Here is a 19,086-nt window from a genome sequence, read left to right on the forward strand (position 1 = left end):
TGGTCATATTCAATATACAATTTCAGATTCTACCTTTTTCAAGTTATTAAACCACATCAGCTTTTCCCCAAGGACTAATGATGACAGCTGACAATGGGTTTTCCCTGTTTGAATTGCTTTGCCTACATGAACACATTTAACCCTCACTACAACTCGGTAAGTACTATTATTGAGCAAAATTTACAGATGGAAAAACTGGAGTCCAGAAGAGTCACACAGCTTGTAAGTGGCAATGCTGGGATTCAAGCCCAGTAGCCTGGCTCATAACCAGTGCTAAATCATCGGCTACTCTAGAGTCTCATGGAACATGATATTACTGACCGTGTAGCATAAATTATATTCTGTAGGTGTAACATCCTTCTTCACCCATCCCCTACAGTCTTACTGGGGTGAGGCTGTTGTCAACAAGGCTATAGGACACTCATCCTGTAAACAATTTTTTTGTGTATTTTGGATGGTCTCCCAGACCAAATTTCTCGGTCAAAGGATAGGGTAGTTTTGTTTTGTTTTGAATATTTATTTGGTTACCCTGGGCCCCTGACCACCATCACCCAGTTCTGGACTTCCACATCATGACTGCTTCCAGACCCACATGGTCCTGGCTGAGAAAGTCAGCATGTGTGAGAAGGGTTAGGGAGTGTCTGTAAAAGAGACTGCACAAACCAGAGGGGAGCCTCTGTGTATGTGTGGAGGGGAAGCGGGGAGTGAGGCCTTTAAATCCACAGGGAGGAAACCTGGGGACTAAGAACTAAGCACTCAGGTGTTCCGCTCCAACCTTAGTACCTACTGGTGCTCAGTGCTTGACTCACACTACCTCAACTTTAAGCCCACTGCACAGATGAGCATACTGCAAAGGGGTTACAGGCTCGTCAGTTTTTCGAAGAGCCAAGATCATTGACAGTGACTTATCACCCCAAGGCAGAGATAAGGCTGTGGGCTGATGGGAGAGCTGGTTACAATTTCTCCCACCCTCTCACCTTCTATTCATGACTAAAAGAAGATAAAGGTCAGACTGCCCAGCTCGCCGCAGACTCACCTGCCATCTGACATCTGCGGGGTAGACATCATCCCAGACTGTGGCAGGAGCTGGCTGGCTGGAGAATGAATTGGATTCTGTGTTTGAGCCTCACCCTCCTTCTGGTGGTGCAGACAGCCTGGGGTAAGCCCCCATCCTTCCCTGGTTCAAGAGGGACATAGGCCATAGGGACAGGCCCCCAATTCAACCTCTCCTGGGCATAGCAGTGTAGGGACATTTAGAGATCTGGGTGGATGGGGGTGGTGGGCAGCTGGGAGCATGGACATTTATATTTACATTTTTATAAAATATATCTTATAATTTATGTAACTTTATGTTTATGACTATATACTTATATTCTTTATATAATTAATACTATTTAAAATTCTTACTATATTAGTATATATATATGTTATTATATGTGTGTGTGTGTAAAATCATCATGTAACCACCAGCCAGATAAAGATCTAGAACATTTCAGGACTTCTCTGGTGGTCCAATGGTTAAGACTCTGTGCAACAATGCAATGGGGTGGGTTCCATTCCTGGTCAGGGAACTAAGATCCCACATAACATGAGGCAAGGCCAAAAAAACAAAAAAAGATCTAGAATATTTCCAACATCTGACATGTACCTTCCCAGTCATATCCTCAAAATAACCACCACCATTCTGATGGCTATCATAATTTAGTTTTGCCCATATTAACACATTAATTTTTTTTTCTTCGTTACATGCAGGAACTTAGCTCCCCAGCTAGGGATCAAACCTGAGCCCTCTGCAGTGGAAGTGGAAAGTCTTAACCACTGGACCGCCAGGGAAGTCCCCACATTAAAAAATTTTTTTAACTTGAAACTTTGCTAAAACAACTTTTGGCATTCTGGCACATTGTTAGTCTTTTCATTGCATATTTGTATATAGTTGTGATATAAGCACTTAAACAATTTTATTCTTTTTTTTTTCACTTAAGGTCGTGCATAAACAGTTTATAACTTGAGTTCATAATTACATTTACTTTTCCTGATCCCCAGATACAAATAATGCTTCTTGTCCTCACTATGGCAAGTATGACTGTGGTTCATAAAGTCGTTATTTTAATGCATTTCTGACTATTTTCATAAGGGTGGACCAAGAGTGGAATTACTGAGTCAAAGCATGTGAACATTTTATGCCTCTTATACATTTTGCCAAATTATTTTTTCAAGGTGGTGTGTCAATTTATCTTCCACCAACAGCATATGAGAGTGTCCTTCTCATTGCATCTTTGCCAGAATTGGGTGCTATCATTTTTTAAAGATTTCTCTTTTTTTGGATGTGGACCATTTTTCAAGTCTTTACTGAATCTGTTACAATATTGCTCCTGTTTCATCTTTTCGGTTTTTTGACTGCGAGGCATGTGGGACCTTAGTTCCTTGACCAGGGATGGAACAACACCTCCCTGCATTGGAAGCACAGAGTCTTAACCACTGAACTGCCAGGGAAGTCGAGGTGCCATTGTTTTTATTAGGTAGAAATTGTAACTCTTGGTTTTAATTAGTGTTTTATGACTTCTAAAAACATGGAATATTGTTTTCATAAGTGCTTACGTATTGCCTCGGGGTAGCAGAGTTAGGACCGGGAGCACTCCTCGTCAGCTCTGATTCAGGGGTTTAGAGCACTCTGTCACATGCTTAGGTGCTTCTAGAGGCTGGAGTGAGGACAGTAAAACATTATTGTTTAAAGCAGAGCTCTGATGTGAGACAGTCTGTGTCACCTTGGACAAGTTATATACCCCTTTGAACCTCCATTTCCACATTTGTGTAGTAGGAAAATACAAAACAGTTACCTCATAAATTTTTTTAGGCAGATGAGGTGAGAGAGCATAAAAGTGTTTGGCAGAGTGCCAAGCTATAATAAAAGATCAGTCAGTCATAGTCAACAGCTATTCAATCATGAGTGGACCCATAATTCAGGGCAAATCTGAGTAATACAATAGGTCTTGACCTCCTGGCTCTGTCCTATGAGATCTCAAGCTGGTCACTAACCATCTCTGGGCCTCAAGGCCCCACCCTGCTCCTCCAAGGGCCACTGAGAAGCCTACATGAGAGGACCATGTGAAAGGGCCTTGTAAGTTGCAAGGGACGACACACACACACAGAGGAGGTGTGAGATGGTCCCTTGCCCCCACTGGCATACCTCCATGTTTGAGGGGTCACTATTGCAGCCAGTTCTTTGTGCCCAGATATTGCTCATGTAAAACCTGGGTACGTGGGCAGAGAGGCCACCTGCAGCTGGGGTGTGAGGGTGTGTTCTTATCACACCAATTGTTCAGTTGCTCAGTCATGTCCAACTCTTTTCCATCCCTCTTTGCTGCCTGACTGCAGCACGCCAGGCTCCTCTGTCCTCCACTGTCTCCCAGAGTTTGCTCAAATTCATGTCCATTGAGTCAGTGATGCTATTTAACCACCTCATCCTCTGCCACCCTCTTCTTCTATTGCTTTTAGTCTTTACCAGCATCAGGTCTTTTCTAATGAGTCAGCTCTTGACATCAGGTGACCAAAGTATTGGAGCTTCAGCTCAGCATCAGTCCTTCCAATGAACATTCAGGGTTGATTTCCTTTAGGATTGACTGGTTTGATCTCCTTGCAGTCCAAGGGATTCTCAAGAGTCTTCTCCAGCTCCACAGCTCGAAAGCATCAATTCTTTGGCATTCAGCTGTATCAATGCTATTTGAAAAATGAGTTGCAGCAAAATCTTCTAGAAGGGGTTGAAAATCTAATTTCCTGATGCCACCTGAGATTATCTTTCAGAGGATGTAGAATGGGACCTAGGAATCTGAATTTCCTGATGATTTCTCCAGAGGATTCTAATGCCCAATCAAGTTCGATAATATTTTGATTAGATTTGCTTTCTGTCATCTCCGTAGGGTGAGCCCCCAGGGAACCAGGGCACAGAAAAATTCAGCTTTTTGTTTTGTTTTTTGACCATGTGGCTTGTGAGATCTTAGTTCCCCAGCCAGGGATTGAGCCTGGGCCCTTGGCAGTAAGAGTACAGAGTTCTAGCCACTGGACCATTAGGAAATTCCTGAAAAATTTAGTTTTGATAAAGGGGGCGGAAGAGAAAGAAATGACAGGGGTGCTTCCGGAAGGGGAAAAACAAACAAAGAAACATAGCTTTGATACCTTAAATCAAATACACTAGATAAAATTCCTAAGAGGAACACAAAAGAAGTAGGCAATGACACAAGTGAAAAGTTTCAAGCTGGTGCTGTGGCAGATGGGTCAAGGTGTTTCTGATGTCCAGGGTGACCCTTCTCTTCTCTTTCTAGGTGCCTTGCACACCAAGGAGCCTCTAGCGGATACCAAATATGGGACACTCCGAGGAAAGCAGATACACGTGGGGAAGACGCCCATCAATGTCTTCCTAGGAGTTCCCTTCTCCAAACCTCCTGTGGGTGCCCACAGATTCGCTGCCCCAGAACCCCCAGAGCCCTGGGAAGGAATCAGAGATGCTACCACCTACGCCCCTGTGTAAGAACCAGAGGACTGTGGGCTGGGTGGTGGGCAGATCCCAAGCAAGGCAGTGAACCCATGCCCGCTTCTGGGCCAGGGTTTGAACAACTCACTGAAGAGTGCACTGTGTGGCCACAGGCAAGCCTGGGGACCATTCTGGGCCTCAGTTTCCAAACCTATATAATGAAGCAGCTGGTCTAGATGGTATTTAAGGCACTGATAAGGCTGTTTTTTATTCTCTTGTGGGAAAGCTCCAGGCAAAGAGGAGGTGCATACTGACTGTGCCCCCAGGACCCACTGGGAAGCTGTTTTCCTAAATGTGTGTGAGGAACAGTACATACACAGAGAACCCTGAGCTCTTCCCTCTTCCTTGGTGCTTGAGCCTAAGAAGCCCACATGTCACCCCCAGCCCTTCACTGCAGAATATGGGGAAACCTGGACTCAGTTGCAGTTTCAATGTCCCAGGGTCTTAATGCAACCCCTAGCTGGGCCTGAATCACATGAGCATGTTGGGACAATGACTGCCCTTTGAAGCACTGGGCTTGGCAGTTTACCAAGAACAAATATATTTACTGTTCACTCAGACCATTGAGTAACACACTGTCCAGAACATTCTATGATGAACATTAACACTGTTCAGCATTGGTTGGATAAATTACTGGATTTAGAAAAATGTCTACTATGAGAACCTGGGTGTCAGGTGATATAAAAAACTACAACTACTTGGGTATCTAGTTGTTAAAAGACAGGATGTCCACTGTTAGAACATGATTTACTGTTACTGGAACACTGGGGTGTTGGTTGTTAAACTACTGGCCATCACTGAGAGAAGCCTAGGCATTCTGAACATTGTGTGACTGTTATTCGGAACTCCATGGATCAGGTGACAGAACATGAAAAAACCGTTGTTGGAACACTGAGGATCAGGAGTTTTGAGATTGGGGTGTCCCTTGCATAAACATCTGGGTGTCAGTTGTGGGAATATTGGCCACTGGCTGTTTGGAACACAGAGTGCCAGGTGTACAAATTTGTGGATAACTTAGAACAGATTGTGGGGTGGTAATTAAGGGGAGAACAGGGAGAAAGAAAGGTCTTGCAGAGATGGTGGCTTTGGCCAGGGTAGTTACAGTGGAGGTGAGTGGGAGAGTCAGGCTCCAGATTTATTTTGAAGGTAACACTGACAGGATTTTCTGGAGAATTGGATGTGAGTCACAAGGAAAGAAGAATAATCAAGGATAATGACTAGTTTGGGGGCAGAGTAGCAAGGCGAATAGAGGCACAATTTACCTAAATGGAGAAGACTAGGGCAAGAGCAGGTTTGGGCAAAACAAGAGTTCATTTTGGGGTATGTTAAGTTTGGCATGTCTAATAGATATCCATGTGGAGATGTGGAATAGATGGTTTGGACAAAGGGAGCTGGAAGGAGACTAGTCATCAGAATGTCAGTGGTGTGAAGCCCTAGGCCTGACGGACATCAGCTCAGGAAAGAAAAATCAGACTGAAAAGAGAAATGAGGATTGAGGCCTGGGGCATTGTCCTACTTAGGCCAGAAAGAAGAGAAGGAGTCACCCATGAGGTGGCAGGAAAACCAGGACAGTGGGATTGCAGAAGCCTAGAGAAGGAAGTCAGGTGGCAGAGGATGAGATGGTTGGATGGTATCACCGACTCGATGGGCATGAATTTGAACAAACTTTGGGAGACAGTAGAGGTACTGTAGTCCACAGGGTCACAAAGAATAAGACATGACTTGGTGACTGAACCACAACAGAGAAGGAAAGCTCTGAAGAAGCAGAGAATGGTCAACCATACAGAGGGGCTATCAGGGCAAGTAAGATGATGGGAGAGATTTAGCAAGATGGAAGTCATTGGTGACTTTGACAGGAATGGCTTTAGTGGCAGGTTGGAGACAGAGGCCTCAAATGCTTATAACCCCAGTTCTAGGCTCTAAGAGCCCTGGCCTTCCTGCTGGGATGCTGGATGTGATTTATTGGACAGCATAAAGAAAGCTGAGCGCTGAAGAATTGATGCTTTTGAAGTGTGGTGTTGGAGAAGACTCTTGAGAGTCCCTTGGACTGCAAGTAGATCCAACCAGTCCATCCTAAAGGAAATCAGTCCTGAGTATTCATTGGAAGGACTTATGCTGAAGCTGAAACTCCAATACTTTAGCCACCTGATGTGAAGAACCAACTCATTGGGAAAGACCCTGATGCTGGGAAAGATTGAAGGCGGGAGGAGAAGGGGACGACAGAGGACGAGATGGTTGTATGGCATCACTGACTCAATGGACATGAGTGTGAGTAAATTCCGGAAGTTGGTGATGGACAGGGAGGCCTGGCGTGCTGCAGTCCATGGGGTTGCAGAGTCGGATACGACTGAGCTCCTGAACTGAACTGATACTAACACCAACATTAGCTGCTGCTGAGAAGTCAAGCAAAGACAATCTATATAGAGAGAGACAAGTTGCCTACTGGTGATCTTGGACAAGGTGGTAGGTGTGGAGGGAAAGAAAATCTATTGAAAAGTTTGGCCTTGAGGGGAAGAGAGAGAGAGATTAGTTGCTGGAGAAGGTGGGTAGTAGAGGATAGGTTTGGACCAAGGTATGTTGAAGTGCTGTGGGGAAGGACTGAAAAGGAACAGGTGATGATCTAGGGTTAGGGAGGTGGAGATGAATTACACCTACAAAAACTCACATACACATAGTGAAGACAGGCTGGGACAAGAGAAGGGAACAGAGGAGTAGGTAGACAGGGTTCCTGCATCCAGTCAAATGCGCCCAGCCCCACCTGTTATAAGAATAGCCATCTCCAGGGCTGGGCCAGCATGGAGGGAAGGCAAGATGGCCTGACAGCCCAAGATCTATACAGTGCATATGCACAGGGCCAAGTGCCAGGAATCAGATGAACACATCTCCATCCCTACCCTTTGGAAGCAAAAACAACCAATCAAAATTACTCCAGGCCAGTATTGTAGTTAGTGGTGTATAGAGGTTTGGGAAGCCCAGAGGGGAAAGTGCCCAGCAGAGACACACATAAGCTGGACCTTAAATGTGAGTAGGAGCTTGCTGGGCAGAGGAGAAGGCATTTGGTAGAGAGAATAGAGGCATGGGAGCTAGGAGGTGGGAGGCAAGAGGTCCTCTGTATTTGGAGCAAAGAGTGACTGGGAGGAAATGACTAAATGGGAAGGAGAGCCTAGGTCAATGTGGGTGAACCTAGACTTTATCCTGGGGGCAGAAGGAACTAGGGAAGGTAATAAGGAGGGGAGTGACATGGTCAGATTTGTGTTGTCTGTCAATCTTTCCAGCCAGGGAGTGGAGGATGAGTTGGAGGGGAGGTGAAGAGGCAGGGGCAGAGTCCTGGCCAGGGTGATGGTGGCTTTCACAGGGCAGCAGCCTTGAAGTGAACAGAGGGGGCCTACTCAAAAGCTGTTTTGGAGTCAGAATAGAGACTGAGGGGAGGACAGGGCAGGTAAGAAAGGAGTTTGCTCAGGGCATCCAGGTTTCTAGCTTGACAGCACCAACAGGTCTCCAACAGGAGCAGGGAACTGCTTCCTTCCTTGGGAAGAGGCACACCAAGGCGCAAGGCAGGGAATGCCAACCTGCCCCTCACCCCTGGACCTAATGTTAGTGGAGACTGCTAGGACAAGGACACACACACACACACACACACTGCCTAAATTTTGTTTTGGGTTCTAGTCCCTCACTATTGGAACCTGGGTTGAAACCAATCTCCCCAGTATCACCACGGTGCCGGACCCCAACTCACATCGTGTCCACAGGTGCCTCCAGGAGTCCTGGGGGCAGGTCACTTCCATGTATTTCAACACACACAAACGATATAAATGGCTGCACTTCAGTGAGGACTGTCTGTACCTGAATGTGCACGCGCCAGTGCGAGCGCGCGGGGACCCTCTGCAGCCCGTGAGTACTCAGCCTTCAACCACCCACCATTCAAGCACCCCACTGTCCCGCTCAGGCCTCAGCCTTTCTCGCCCAGGTGATGATCTGGTTCCCAGGAGGCGCCTTCCTCGTGGGTTCCGCTTCCACGTACGATGGCTCCGAATTGGCTGCCCGGGAGAAAGTGGTGGTCGTGGTTCTGCAGCACAGGCTCGGCATCTTGGGCTTCCTCAGGTGGGCGGGACCGGAAACCCACGCCTGGGATCAGGGGCGGGGCCTCCTCGGCTCTTGGGCTAAGGGCGGAGGAGGTGAGGATTGGGTGGAAGAAAGGGGCGTGGTCTATGGGGGCGTGTCCTCGTGAGGGGCGTGGCAGGTGTAATGCTTGGAGCAGACAGGTAGGTGCTCGCTACCGCTCAATGGGGGCGGCGCCCAATTATAAGGAAGGAGATGCGGTGGTTAGACCCAGTCTCTGAGGGACAGGGCGGAACAAGGCGCGGGGCTCCTGACCCTGATAGTGAGCCCCGCGCTCTCAGCACTGGCGACAGCCAAGCGCGCGGGAACTGGGCCCTGCTGGACCAGATTGCGGCTCTGCGCTGGGTGCAGAAGAACATCGAAGCCTTCGGTGGAGACCCAGGCTGTGTGACTTTGTTCGGCCAGTCATCAGGGGCCATGTGCATCTCGGGACTGGTGAGTGCAATGCCCAGATAGACCTAAGCACAGTCGCAGGACCGCGTGGCCCACGGGTTCTGCACATATACTTGTGCAGATTTGGGTATACAAGAACATTCCAATCCACAGACCTGCCCTCACCACTGCCATGGGTACCACGCCTCACAGTCAAGGATATCTGTTCCATTCAGGGAGGAAACCAAGCCAGCCCAGAAAGGGCAATGCTAAGTCTATGAATGTGGTGGGCCAGAAAGATCATCCAGCACTTCCTGCCTCTCCACATTCCCCCAGAGGTCTATGCCCGAAACAGAGACCACTATGTGCCCTCTGGGCAGGGTTGGGGCCACAGATCAGGCATACGAGTCAGGCCTAGGTTAGAGACTGGGCTTTGCCCCTGACTTCTGGGGTACTGCTGACCTAGAGTTTGAGGGTAGGTCAGGTGCCCTGTGAGGGTCATGTGGCTGGGCAGTCAGCGGGGACCACATCACACAGGACCTCATGGGCCACAGTAATAACACTCAAACACTTGAGCACATTCCGTGTGCCAGTCACTTTTCTAAGCACTTAACGTGTATTCATTCACTGAATTACCTCAACAATCCAAAAAGGGGAGTATTCCCTTTCTGCACTCTACAAAAAGAGAAGTGTTCTCCACTCTACAGAGGAAGAAAGTGAGGCCCAGAGAAGTTAAGCAACTTTATTGAAAATGCATTGGAGAGCAGGCAAAGACTTTAAGCAGGGGCGTGACACAATCAGATGTGCCTTTAGAGTTGGCTCTGTCTGCTGGATCTGGGTTAAAATGAAGCACAAACAGAGGCTTGGAGTCCACCTTGGGGTGAGGGATGTTATATCTAATGGGGGCTAGTTCTGAAAAAGAAGCAGGAAGGATGGACAGTAGAGGAGCAATGCAGGAGGTCAAATAGTCAGGACAGGGCCAATTGCAGCATGCAGATGACTGGAGGAGAGAGGGAAGGCCCAGGTGGATGATGTGGGTAAGGGACAACACCCAGATGGGGAGTGGCTGGAGCAAGTTTGGGGCACATGAAGTCTGAGGTGCCCAGGGGATAGGATGGGGGTCCCATATATGGTTGTTCTCTCCAACCTGGGTAGCAGGGGAAAGCTAAGAGCTATCAGTGCAGGTAATTGGGGTCATGGGAACCATAGGGTCCCCTTCCCATATTCCTAGCCCAGTAGCAGAGGGGAGGCCCTTTTGGTTTGTTACAACAACAGAACCACTGCAACAGCACCAGATGCCCTGGGGGAACCCTGGGGCCATTCCACAGACCAGGACATGGATGCCCAGAGAGTAGAAGGCACAGGCTCTAGATTTAGGACTCCAACCCAGAACTCCTGTCTCCCTCCTTGCTTCTGCCCTCTCTGGGCCCCTTCAAGCAGCCTAGCCAGGCCAGAAAGGCACCCCAAACTGCCCAAGTGGTCCCCATTTGTGCATGTCATGGCTGCCACTCCCCCCACCCCTGCAGATGACATCATCCCTAGCCCGGGGTCTCTTCCATCGGGCCATTTCCCAGAGTGGCACTGCAGTATTCCAAAACTTCATCACTCCTGATCCACTGAAGGTGGCCAAGGTGAGTGTCTCCTCTCTCCTAAGGTTCAGCAAGGGAGGCAGGATGGGCACACACTCAAGCACCTCTTCTCTTCACAGAAGATTGCCCAGCTGGCAGGCTGCAATCACAACAGCACAAAGATTCTGGTAGACTGCCTGAGAACACTATCGGGGGCTGAGGTGATGCGTGTTTCCCAGAAGATGGTAGGTAGAACTTCCTTCCGGCCTCTGATCCAGCTGCCTGCATCCTTCTGACCTGGTACCCAGCCGCCCCAGGCACCATGCCTCAGAAGATTCCCTTTAGTCCCATTCTCTTCTCTTCCCACAGAGATTCTTCAAACTGCACTCCCAGGAAGACCCTCAAAAGGTGAGCAGACCCCATTCTGTCTGAACATCTCCTGTGAGCCAGACACTTAGGATACTCAGGCCAAAATTCCTTCACAGGGCTGATGTTCCACTAGGGGCAGACAATAAACACTATAAATAAATGAATTAGTCACTTCTTTAGGAGGTGATAAGTTAATGGAAACAAAAGGAGGAGAGTCAGGAGGTTGGGCATGTTGGGAAGGGTAGGATTTTAAATAGAAGGAAAAGAGAAGTCTTAGCAAAGATTTTCAAGAGATGAGAGAATGCGCTATGTGAATACCTCTTGGTGTCAGCTGAGGGGTGGGAAATGGGGGAATCCTGAGTCTGAGTAGCCTGGTCCTGCCTGTGGCTGGTCCTCTCTCACACCAGGTTGACTAAGCCCCAGCCTTTTCCCAGTCAAAGCGCATATAGCTAGAGTAATTTCTGGAACTTGCTGAGCTGGTGTCTTAGACCAACGGGGTCCTAGGAGGGTAAGTGAGAGGATTGGCTGGAAACCCCCTTGCCTTATAGGTTGTGTGGTTCATGAGCCCCGTGGTGGACGGTGTAGTGTTCCAAGACAACCCTATTGTGCTTCTGACTCAAGGGCAGGTTGCACCTGTGCCTTACCTTTTGGGTGTCAACAATCTGGAGTTCAACTGGCTCTTGCCTTTTGTAAGTGAAGAGGAGGGATGCCCATCACAGTAGGGGTAGGAGAGGATGCCTCTTGAGCAGTGCTGAGTACCAGGTCAGATCCCAGAGGTCTCTCTGGGGATGCCCAAGAGCTTGGAGCCTCCTGCAGTCCCTGTGCAGTGAGAACTGTACAGGAATGATGAGAGGGAGAGAAGTGTAGTCTCTTGGAGGTTTGGGGGCCCCAAATCTTTAGCTCATAGTGTGAATGGGTCCTCATATCCATTCGTTCCCCTCCAGGTGGCTGTACGTCCTGGGTCCCTCCCTTGCTCCCTGGGTGGATCAGGGCAGATGCCCGAGCACAGGAGGGCCCTCCCAGCCCCCACTGGAGCTCCAAACCAAGTTAGCGAAGGAGACATTGGGAGCAGGAGTGTGGGAAAAGGTCATGGGCACTTCTGCTCTGAGAAGAGCCTTGGGGCCTGATGTAGCACAGCTGGAATCCTTCCTAATGTTTGGGCCTGGCCTACACCTGGGCCCTTGCCTTGTGGAGCAGATCATGAAGTTCCCGATGAGCCATCTAAGGAAAGAAACCATCGCCAAGCTGCTCTGGAGTACCAGCACCCTGTTGGTGAGGGGCCGTGCTGTCACGTCTGCTCTGTTTGGTAGGACAAGGCAGCCTCCCTATTTTTACCTAGTAGCTGCTCTTCACAAAGGGCTCCCAGCCTGGACAGAGATATTCCTTGAGGGGGCATGGGGTTTTGCATGGGATCAGGTGGCTGCTGCTGGGCAAGGCTCTCCAGACTTCCTCTGGGACACAGCAGGCAGTTCTTATGCAGCTAAAACACTGGGGTAAGAATTGTCAAAGGGGGAGACCTTCCCAGGAGGCTCCTCATCCCCCCACACCCAGGCCAAAAACTCCTGGGGGTTCCAAGCCTAGATTCAAGTCACCGGTGTGCCTACCTCTGACCCAGCTGACACCCCACACCTCAGGGTGGGTGTGACTTCCCCACCTAGAATGTCACCAAGGAGCAGTTACCACTGGTGATGGAGGAGTACCTGCGTGATGTGGATGACCATGACCAGAAGATGCTACAAAAACATGTGATGGACCTAGCAGCGGATGCTACCTTTGTGTACTCCACACTGCAGGCTGCCCACTACCACCACAGTATGTGGGGTCCTCAAGAGTGGCCACACCCTGTCCACTGGTGCTGCTTGCCACTGGGCTGATCAATCACTCACTCACCCTCTCTGTACCTCTGGGCTGATGTAGAATTCCAAGTGGCCACAGAAGAGGCAGCATACTGTCAACTGCAGAGAAGAGAGGCTGTTCCTTAGGGCTGAGGAGGGCAAGGCCAAGGCCAAGGCCAGCCCAGAGGAAACAGCCTAGGGTGGTCAGGGAAGGTCTCCTGGCTGCAAGGACAGGCCTCTATAGGGGTATCTTGGAGATCCTTCCTAGGCTGACTCAGGCTTGGGCAACACATGGGTGAGAGGTCAAAGGAGGGGCTGGAGAAGGTAGACACTGAAGAACCTTAAGTGCCAAATAGAGAGAGGAGAGGTTCAGTGGAAGGAAGAGGAAGGCTTACCACAATCCCATGAACTGTTTTCCCGTCCCTAGTCTGCAGATGAGGACTTGCAGCTCTGAGAGGTTGGGTGTCTTGCCCCAGGTCACATGGCTAATGAGTAGTGTAGGTAGGATTCGAATCTGCTCCCTGGGTTCTGAAGCCCAGGCTCTTTCCCCTGCTTAATGCAGGTGGGTGGGATGCGTGGGGTGAATGAGAAGCCCGGGCTGAGACTTTTTCAGCAGCCCTCATTGGGTTCCTTGTTCCTAGATGCTGGCTTCCCTGTCTACCTGTATGAGTTTGAGCACTACGCTCCTGGCACTATCGTAAAACCCCGCACTGATGGGGCAGACCACGGAGATGAGATCGGCTTCATCTTCGGAAGTCCTTTCTCCAAAGGTGCCTAAGCCCCACGTGACTCCCCGCTGGGTGTCTAATTTCTCCATCTTTGTGTTCTGACCCCTGGCTGACCACAGGGAGTTAGCTAGCAAATTCTTAATCTGGAATGCTCTCCCAAATGAAAGCCTCCCAGCATGGAAGCAGTGGGGTGGGATGTCCCCACCCCATGCTCTGTTCTAAACACCACCTTCCATTCTGCCTCCAGGCCATTCCTCAAACAAGGAGAAGGCACTGAGCCTCCAGATGATGAAATACTGGGCCAACTTTGCTCGCACAGGGTGAGTCTGATCCCCCAACAGGTGCGGGTGGTCTTCCTACCAGCGCTAGACCCAATGGTCAGCTGTTTCAGATATTTGTCCTTGTGTGTCCCATAGAAAAGGCACCCGGGCCTAAATGTCCCTAGAATGTACCTCTCTTTGTCCCATGACCACATCCTTCATTCACTCAAGCATTCCACAGTCAATGTGTTTTTATGTGGCCAGTTCAGTACTGGGAGCTGGAATTCAAGGGTATCATAGACATGATCCCCATCTGCCAGTGGCCTGTTAATGGTTAACAAAAATATTAAATTACCATCTGGCATGATGAGAATTGTGTTGGGGGAGCAGAAGGCACTATGAGAGCATAGAGGAGGTGTCTGACCAACTGGGGTGGGCAGGGGTGGCTTCCTGGCAGAGATGACTTCTCAGCTGAGCTTTGGCTAGTCTTGCAACTAGTTTCCATCTCCACATTCTCTCTCCTTTCTCTCCATCCTCCTGATGACACTCAAGGGATCTTTCTGAAATATCATTTGACCAAATCACCCACTTAAAACTTCATGGCTTCCCTTTGTTCCCAGGTAAAGTCCCACCCCCTTCACTTGGAACAAAAGTCTTCAAAATCCTTCCTGTTTCATCTCCTCTCCACACCTATTCTCTTCACACACTGTATATTTTCACCTAACCCTGTACTTGTGCTTTCTTCCAAAAGCCCTAGGCTTTCATACCTCCAACCCTTTGCACATACAGTTCCCTCTGCCTCGAAGTCCCCTCCCACCACTCTTTTCCTCCTCTTTCTTAAAGATCTGTCTAAATATCATCTCTGTAAGGCCTTCTTGAACCCTACCTCCCAAAGGGAAAGTGAATGAGGGAAAAGTAACAGAAGGAGGCAAGATGAAGATGAGCTCAAATAATCCTCTCTCCTTCCTCCCGGGCAGAAACCCCAATGGTGGGAAGCTGCCCTACTGGCCACGCTACAACAAGGATGAGAAGTACCTGCAGCTGGATTTAACCACAAGGGTGGGTGTGATGCTCAGGGAGGAGAAGATGGCCTTTTGGAAGAGGCTGCATCAGAATTAAGGACCTGAAAAGCCAGGCAATTCTGAGGGTGGCTCTGCAGGAAGGAGCCTTAGGGATTGTCCCACCACTCAGGCTTTGGGAAGACTGGCCATGGACATATCTGGGACAAGCATCCGGCCCTCCCCAGTCCAGGTCCTGCAGAGGGTCCCTATTCCTTCCATGACAGAGCCTTAGCCTGTTTGGGGCCCAGAATCACCCTCTTCAGCCTGACATCCCATGATGTCCAGCTATCTCACTGACCATTGGATTAGTCCAGGCCCTTTCTGCCAGATTCTGCCCAGCTACCCAGACTCAGAATAAATGCTTCTCTTCCTTCTCCAAATCCTCCCACCCATCAAGGTCAACTTCAAGCCACTTCTTATGGGAAGTCCACCCAGATTGCCACTGCCCCGCCATTGCAAACAGTTTGCCGTTCGTCATTCATCCTGCTCAACCTTATGCCTTTTCACATTGGACTGAGGCCTTGGGCAGGTTATATGTTATAAGGAGTGATGCTTTGACAGCTGGGGATCTTCTCCCCTTTCCATACCGATTTTTCCCAGGGCCCCTTCAAAGCCTGGCCACAGAGACAGTCCTTAATAAAGACACGTTGACTTGCCCTGAATTTGTGTCCATCTGTGAAACAGTTGGGTGAAGTGGATGGTTTCTTGATTTGAGTCCTTGGAGGGAGGGAGCACTCTGGCTTCTCTCTGCTGGGCTGAGCCTGCGCTGCTCACTCAGTCAAGGAGAGCTGCTACAAAGTTGCCTGGGCTGCAGAACACCTGGCTTTTTTTTTTTCACTGTCTCTAGTGCACCTCTCAGGACATCCACACGCCATGCTCACTTGTCTACTGGGTGAGGTCTTGGTGCTGCATTCAGACTCCTCACTCTCTGGTCTCTCTTGCAACCTGGGCATACCGCCACTGATCCCACAGGTTTTTTGTTTTATTTGGGAATATTTTGTGGATTTTTTTATTTTTGGAAAATATACACAACATGCAATTTACCATTTTAACCATTTTAATTTCAGTGACATTAAGTACATTTATATTATCATCATCATCATCCATCTCCAGAATTTTTTAATCATCCCAAACTGAAACTCAACGTCCATTTAACAATAGCTTCCTATGCACCCAAACCCTGCTATCCACTATTCTACTTCCTAGCCTATGAATTTGAGTATTTCAGGAGCTTCGTGTGAACGGAATCATACAGTATTTGTCCTTTCATGTCTGGCTTTTTTCCTTTGCGTGTCTTCACATATTGTAGCATATTTCAGAATTTTATTCCTGTTTAAGACTGAATTATGTTCCATTGTATGTACATACCACATTCTGTTTCTCTATCTGTGGATGAACATTTGGGTTGTTACTACCTCTTGGCTGTTGTGAAAAATTCTCTGAACATGAGTGTCGTGTCCCACAGGTTTTGTGCCATAAACTATAATGTCAATTAGATTCTTTATTCCTAGAGGGTTTCCTTAGTGTCTGAGACAACTGGAGGCTGCAAAGCCCCATGGGGTGAGGGACACCCAATCCTCCATACCCTCACGTCTAAGCCCCCAACACAAAGGGATGGTTGGAGGAGGGAGAAGAGCCCCTTTCAGGTAAACATTTATCTTCACGACAATGCTGGCACATAGATTTTATTATCCCATTTCTACAGACAAGTAAACTGAGACAAGAGACATAAAAGTCCTTGCTCAAGGTCATGAACTAGTGGTGGCAGAGTGGGAATTTGATCCAGGCCTGTCTGACTCACCCTGCCACCTCTATCCAGACCTGGAACAACCCCTGAGAGAAGGTGGCCCCAAAGGAGGTGTGACAGCTCCAATTTCAGGGGAGGAATAGCCAGAAGTCCCTGTCTACCTCTAACCAGGGAACGGGTGACTAAATAGCCATTTCTCAGTGAGAGCCAGAGTGAGGACTAGGAGCTCAGCCCCCTGGAGGGCAGTCCTGGGCAACCAATACAGAAATCAGCAGATGCTGGCTGCGGTCTAGCTGGGCTTCACACACACACACACACACACACACACACACACGAAGGATGCCTATATGGGACACCCTGCCCTGGGGATCCAGAGGCCTAACCTCAGGCTGGTTCAGGCCTGCTTCTGAGGCTCCCTCATTTCTTCCCTCCTCAGGCTTCTCATGCAGGGCTGGGAAGGGAGTTTATGGAAACAGCCACCCACCCATAGGGTATTCTCTTCCAAATCAGAGGGAGAGCAGCTGAACCAGAGCGAGGGCTCAGCCAGCTGCAGGAGCTGTGAGGATCATAAAGGAATTCCGAGAACCCTGGCACCTTCTCTAAGAACTCAAGCCAGCGAGAACTCTGATGGGCAACCTGGATGGTGGGCTGGGCCCCTGCCTCCCAAAGTCCCTGCCTCATATCCTCCCTTCTTGCCTGCTCTTCTCAGATGTCACTGCTGGATGAAGGGGTTGGAGAAGGCAACGGACTGCCCTGTCTCCATCCTGTCTTCATGCCTTCGCTGGCATCCCCCGATGGCCACCCAGAGTCCTTCCTAAATCCCCTGTCGCAGGGAGCCCTTCTAAGAACTGATTAGATCTTGGTGAAGATCCCAGGGCGCTTCTGTGGCTTTTCCCCACCTTTACCTCGGATCGCCCGGGCCACTGTGAACACAAAGGCGCACCGCTGCAAAGCTGGCCTGGGAACGGCGCTCACAGGCGGGGTTCAGCTGGCCCCTTCCTCTCCTCCAACACCCCCAGCTCCCTACCCCCAAGGCTGCAATTACCGGCAGAGGCGGCCGGGGAAGGGCCAATTAGTGCGGGAGTCGCAGCCCCTCCGCTGTGCCCGCGCTGACCGCAGCCCCCGCAGCGCCGCCGCCGCCCTCCCTGACCGGCAGACAGCGCCAGCCGCCTGGGAACCCCGGGGGACGCGCCGTCCGGCCTCCCGCCAACTGTTGTGATGGATCCAGCAGGCTGGCGTGGGGCCAGAGCCCAGGCGGACGAGAGGGCGCCGGGAGCTGCAACTTGCTGCCGCTGGGTGGTGGGGGCGAGCGAAATGGGGCCTCCTTCCCCGTGAAGACTCCTGCGACCCCGACGGCTCGCGCCTGGCGCCTGCAGGCAGGCTGCAGGGGCGCAGTGGTGGGAGGGGGTAAGAGGAGGGGTTCCTCTTACAGCCTCACGGTCCTCAGCCTTGGAGACCTCCAAGGCTTCTTCCTAGGGTGGCCAAGCCCAGAGCAGTTCCCTGTTGGCGGCCTTAGCAGGGCCTGGCTTGAGAAACCCTGGGCTTGCACTTGATAAAGCTCCCCCCCGCAGGCAAGGTGGGCAGACGGGTGGGTGGGCAGTGCGGGACCAAAGAAACCTTTGCACTGATAAGCCAATTCATGGACTTCCTGCCCTGGGTCCCAGCCCTGCACAACCTGCCTTGCTCACCTATAGGCTTTGAGACCCAAGGGGGATCAGTCTTGTACTCCGGGAGCCCACAGGCTGGCTAGACAGAAGCTCCAGGGACTTGGCTGGGATCCCAAGCTTATGAAGACTCTGAGGTCCAGGGAGGCTTCAGGTGAAGGAAAGAGGCGGCACCGCCACTTCAAGGCTTCCCCTTCCCCAGCCGACTCCTTTCTAGCCCAGACCAGACACACTGGGGCCCTGCAGTGGGGGGCGGGGTGGGCCTATGCCCAGGACACAGTCTGGATGAGGCTGGGGAACGGAAGAAGCAGGGGAGAAGGGTTTAGTGGAAAGGCTCACAAATGGGATTCACCAGAGATGCGCTGTACGAGACTCCCATTTCCTGTGCCACACAGGGCCGGGTAAGAGGTGCTGGGACCTCTGACCAGTCCTGCAGGCAGTGTCCTGGGGTTCAGAATGGCCTTATTTCTATTTCCCAAGTGGTGCTAGTGGTAAAGAGTCTGCCTGTCCATGTAGAAGACGTAAGAGATGTGCAGGTTCAGTCCCTGAGTCGGGAAAATCCCCTGGAGGAAGGCATGCCAACCCACCTCAGTACTCTTGCCTGGAGAATTCCATGGAGAGAGGAGCCTGGCGGACTACAGTCCATGGGGTCACAAAGAGTCAGCAACTTAGCATGCATGCATGCACACCACTCAGGTCTGGTCTTAGTAGGGAAGGGCGCTTCCCTACTAAGTGAGGTAGGGCCTGCCTTGTGCCCTAGAACCTCACTCAGAACCTTCTGGACCAGACTTCCTGTGAAGCAGAAAGGATCACTTCTAAGGGAATGAGAATTCCC

At 50.2% G+C, this 19,086-nt stretch overlaps 1 protein-coding gene across 1 annotated transcript; it reads left to right on the forward strand.

Moving 5' to 3' along the window:
- The first annotated feature begins 1,095 nt into the window (after nucleotides 1-1,095).
- CES4A (carboxylesterase 4A) lies at nucleotides 1,096-15,502 on the forward strand. The gene is made up of 14 exons (XM_019979459.2): nucleotides 1,096-1,159; nucleotides 4,320-4,521; nucleotides 8,278-8,419; nucleotides 8,496-8,629; nucleotides 8,929-9,082; nucleotides 10,546-10,650; nucleotides 10,728-10,832; nucleotides 10,957-10,995; nucleotides 11,505-11,645; nucleotides 12,154-12,228; nucleotides 12,615-12,768; nucleotides 13,433-13,561; nucleotides 13,767-13,839; nucleotides 14,757-15,502. Exons 1-14 carry the CDS (start codon nucleotides 1,102-1,104, stop codon nucleotides 14,896-14,898), a joined length of 1,653 nt encoding a protein of 550 aa, XP_019835018.1. The 5' UTR covers nucleotides 1,096-1,101; the 3' UTR covers nucleotides 14,899-15,502.
- The last annotated feature ends 3,584 nt before the right edge of the window (nucleotides 15,503-19,086 follow it).

The sequence above is a fragment of the Bos indicus genome, chromosome 18, assembly GCF_029378745.1.
Source record: "Bos indicus isolate NIAB-ARS_2022 breed Sahiwal x Tharparkar chromosome 18, NIAB-ARS_B.indTharparkar_mat_pri_1.0, whole genome shotgun sequence".
NCBI lineage: Eukaryota > Metazoa > Chordata > Mammalia > Artiodactyla > Bovidae > Bos > Bos indicus.

Excerpts from the sequence above, each read along its gene's own strand:
- CES4A (XM_019979459.2), top strand. The coding sequence starts at position 1,102 with ATGAATTGGATTCTGTGTTTGAGCCTCACCCTCCTTCTGGTGGTGCAG. Across the intron at positions 1,160-4,319 it reads GGTGGTGCAGACAGCCTGGG|GTGCCTTGCACACCAAGGAG; the intron begins GTAAGCCCCCAT and ends TTCTCTTTCTAG. Across the intron at positions 10,833-10,956 it reads TGCGTGTTTCCCAGAAGATG|AGATTCTTCAAACTGCACTC; the intron begins GTAGGTAGAACT and ends CTCTTCCCACAG.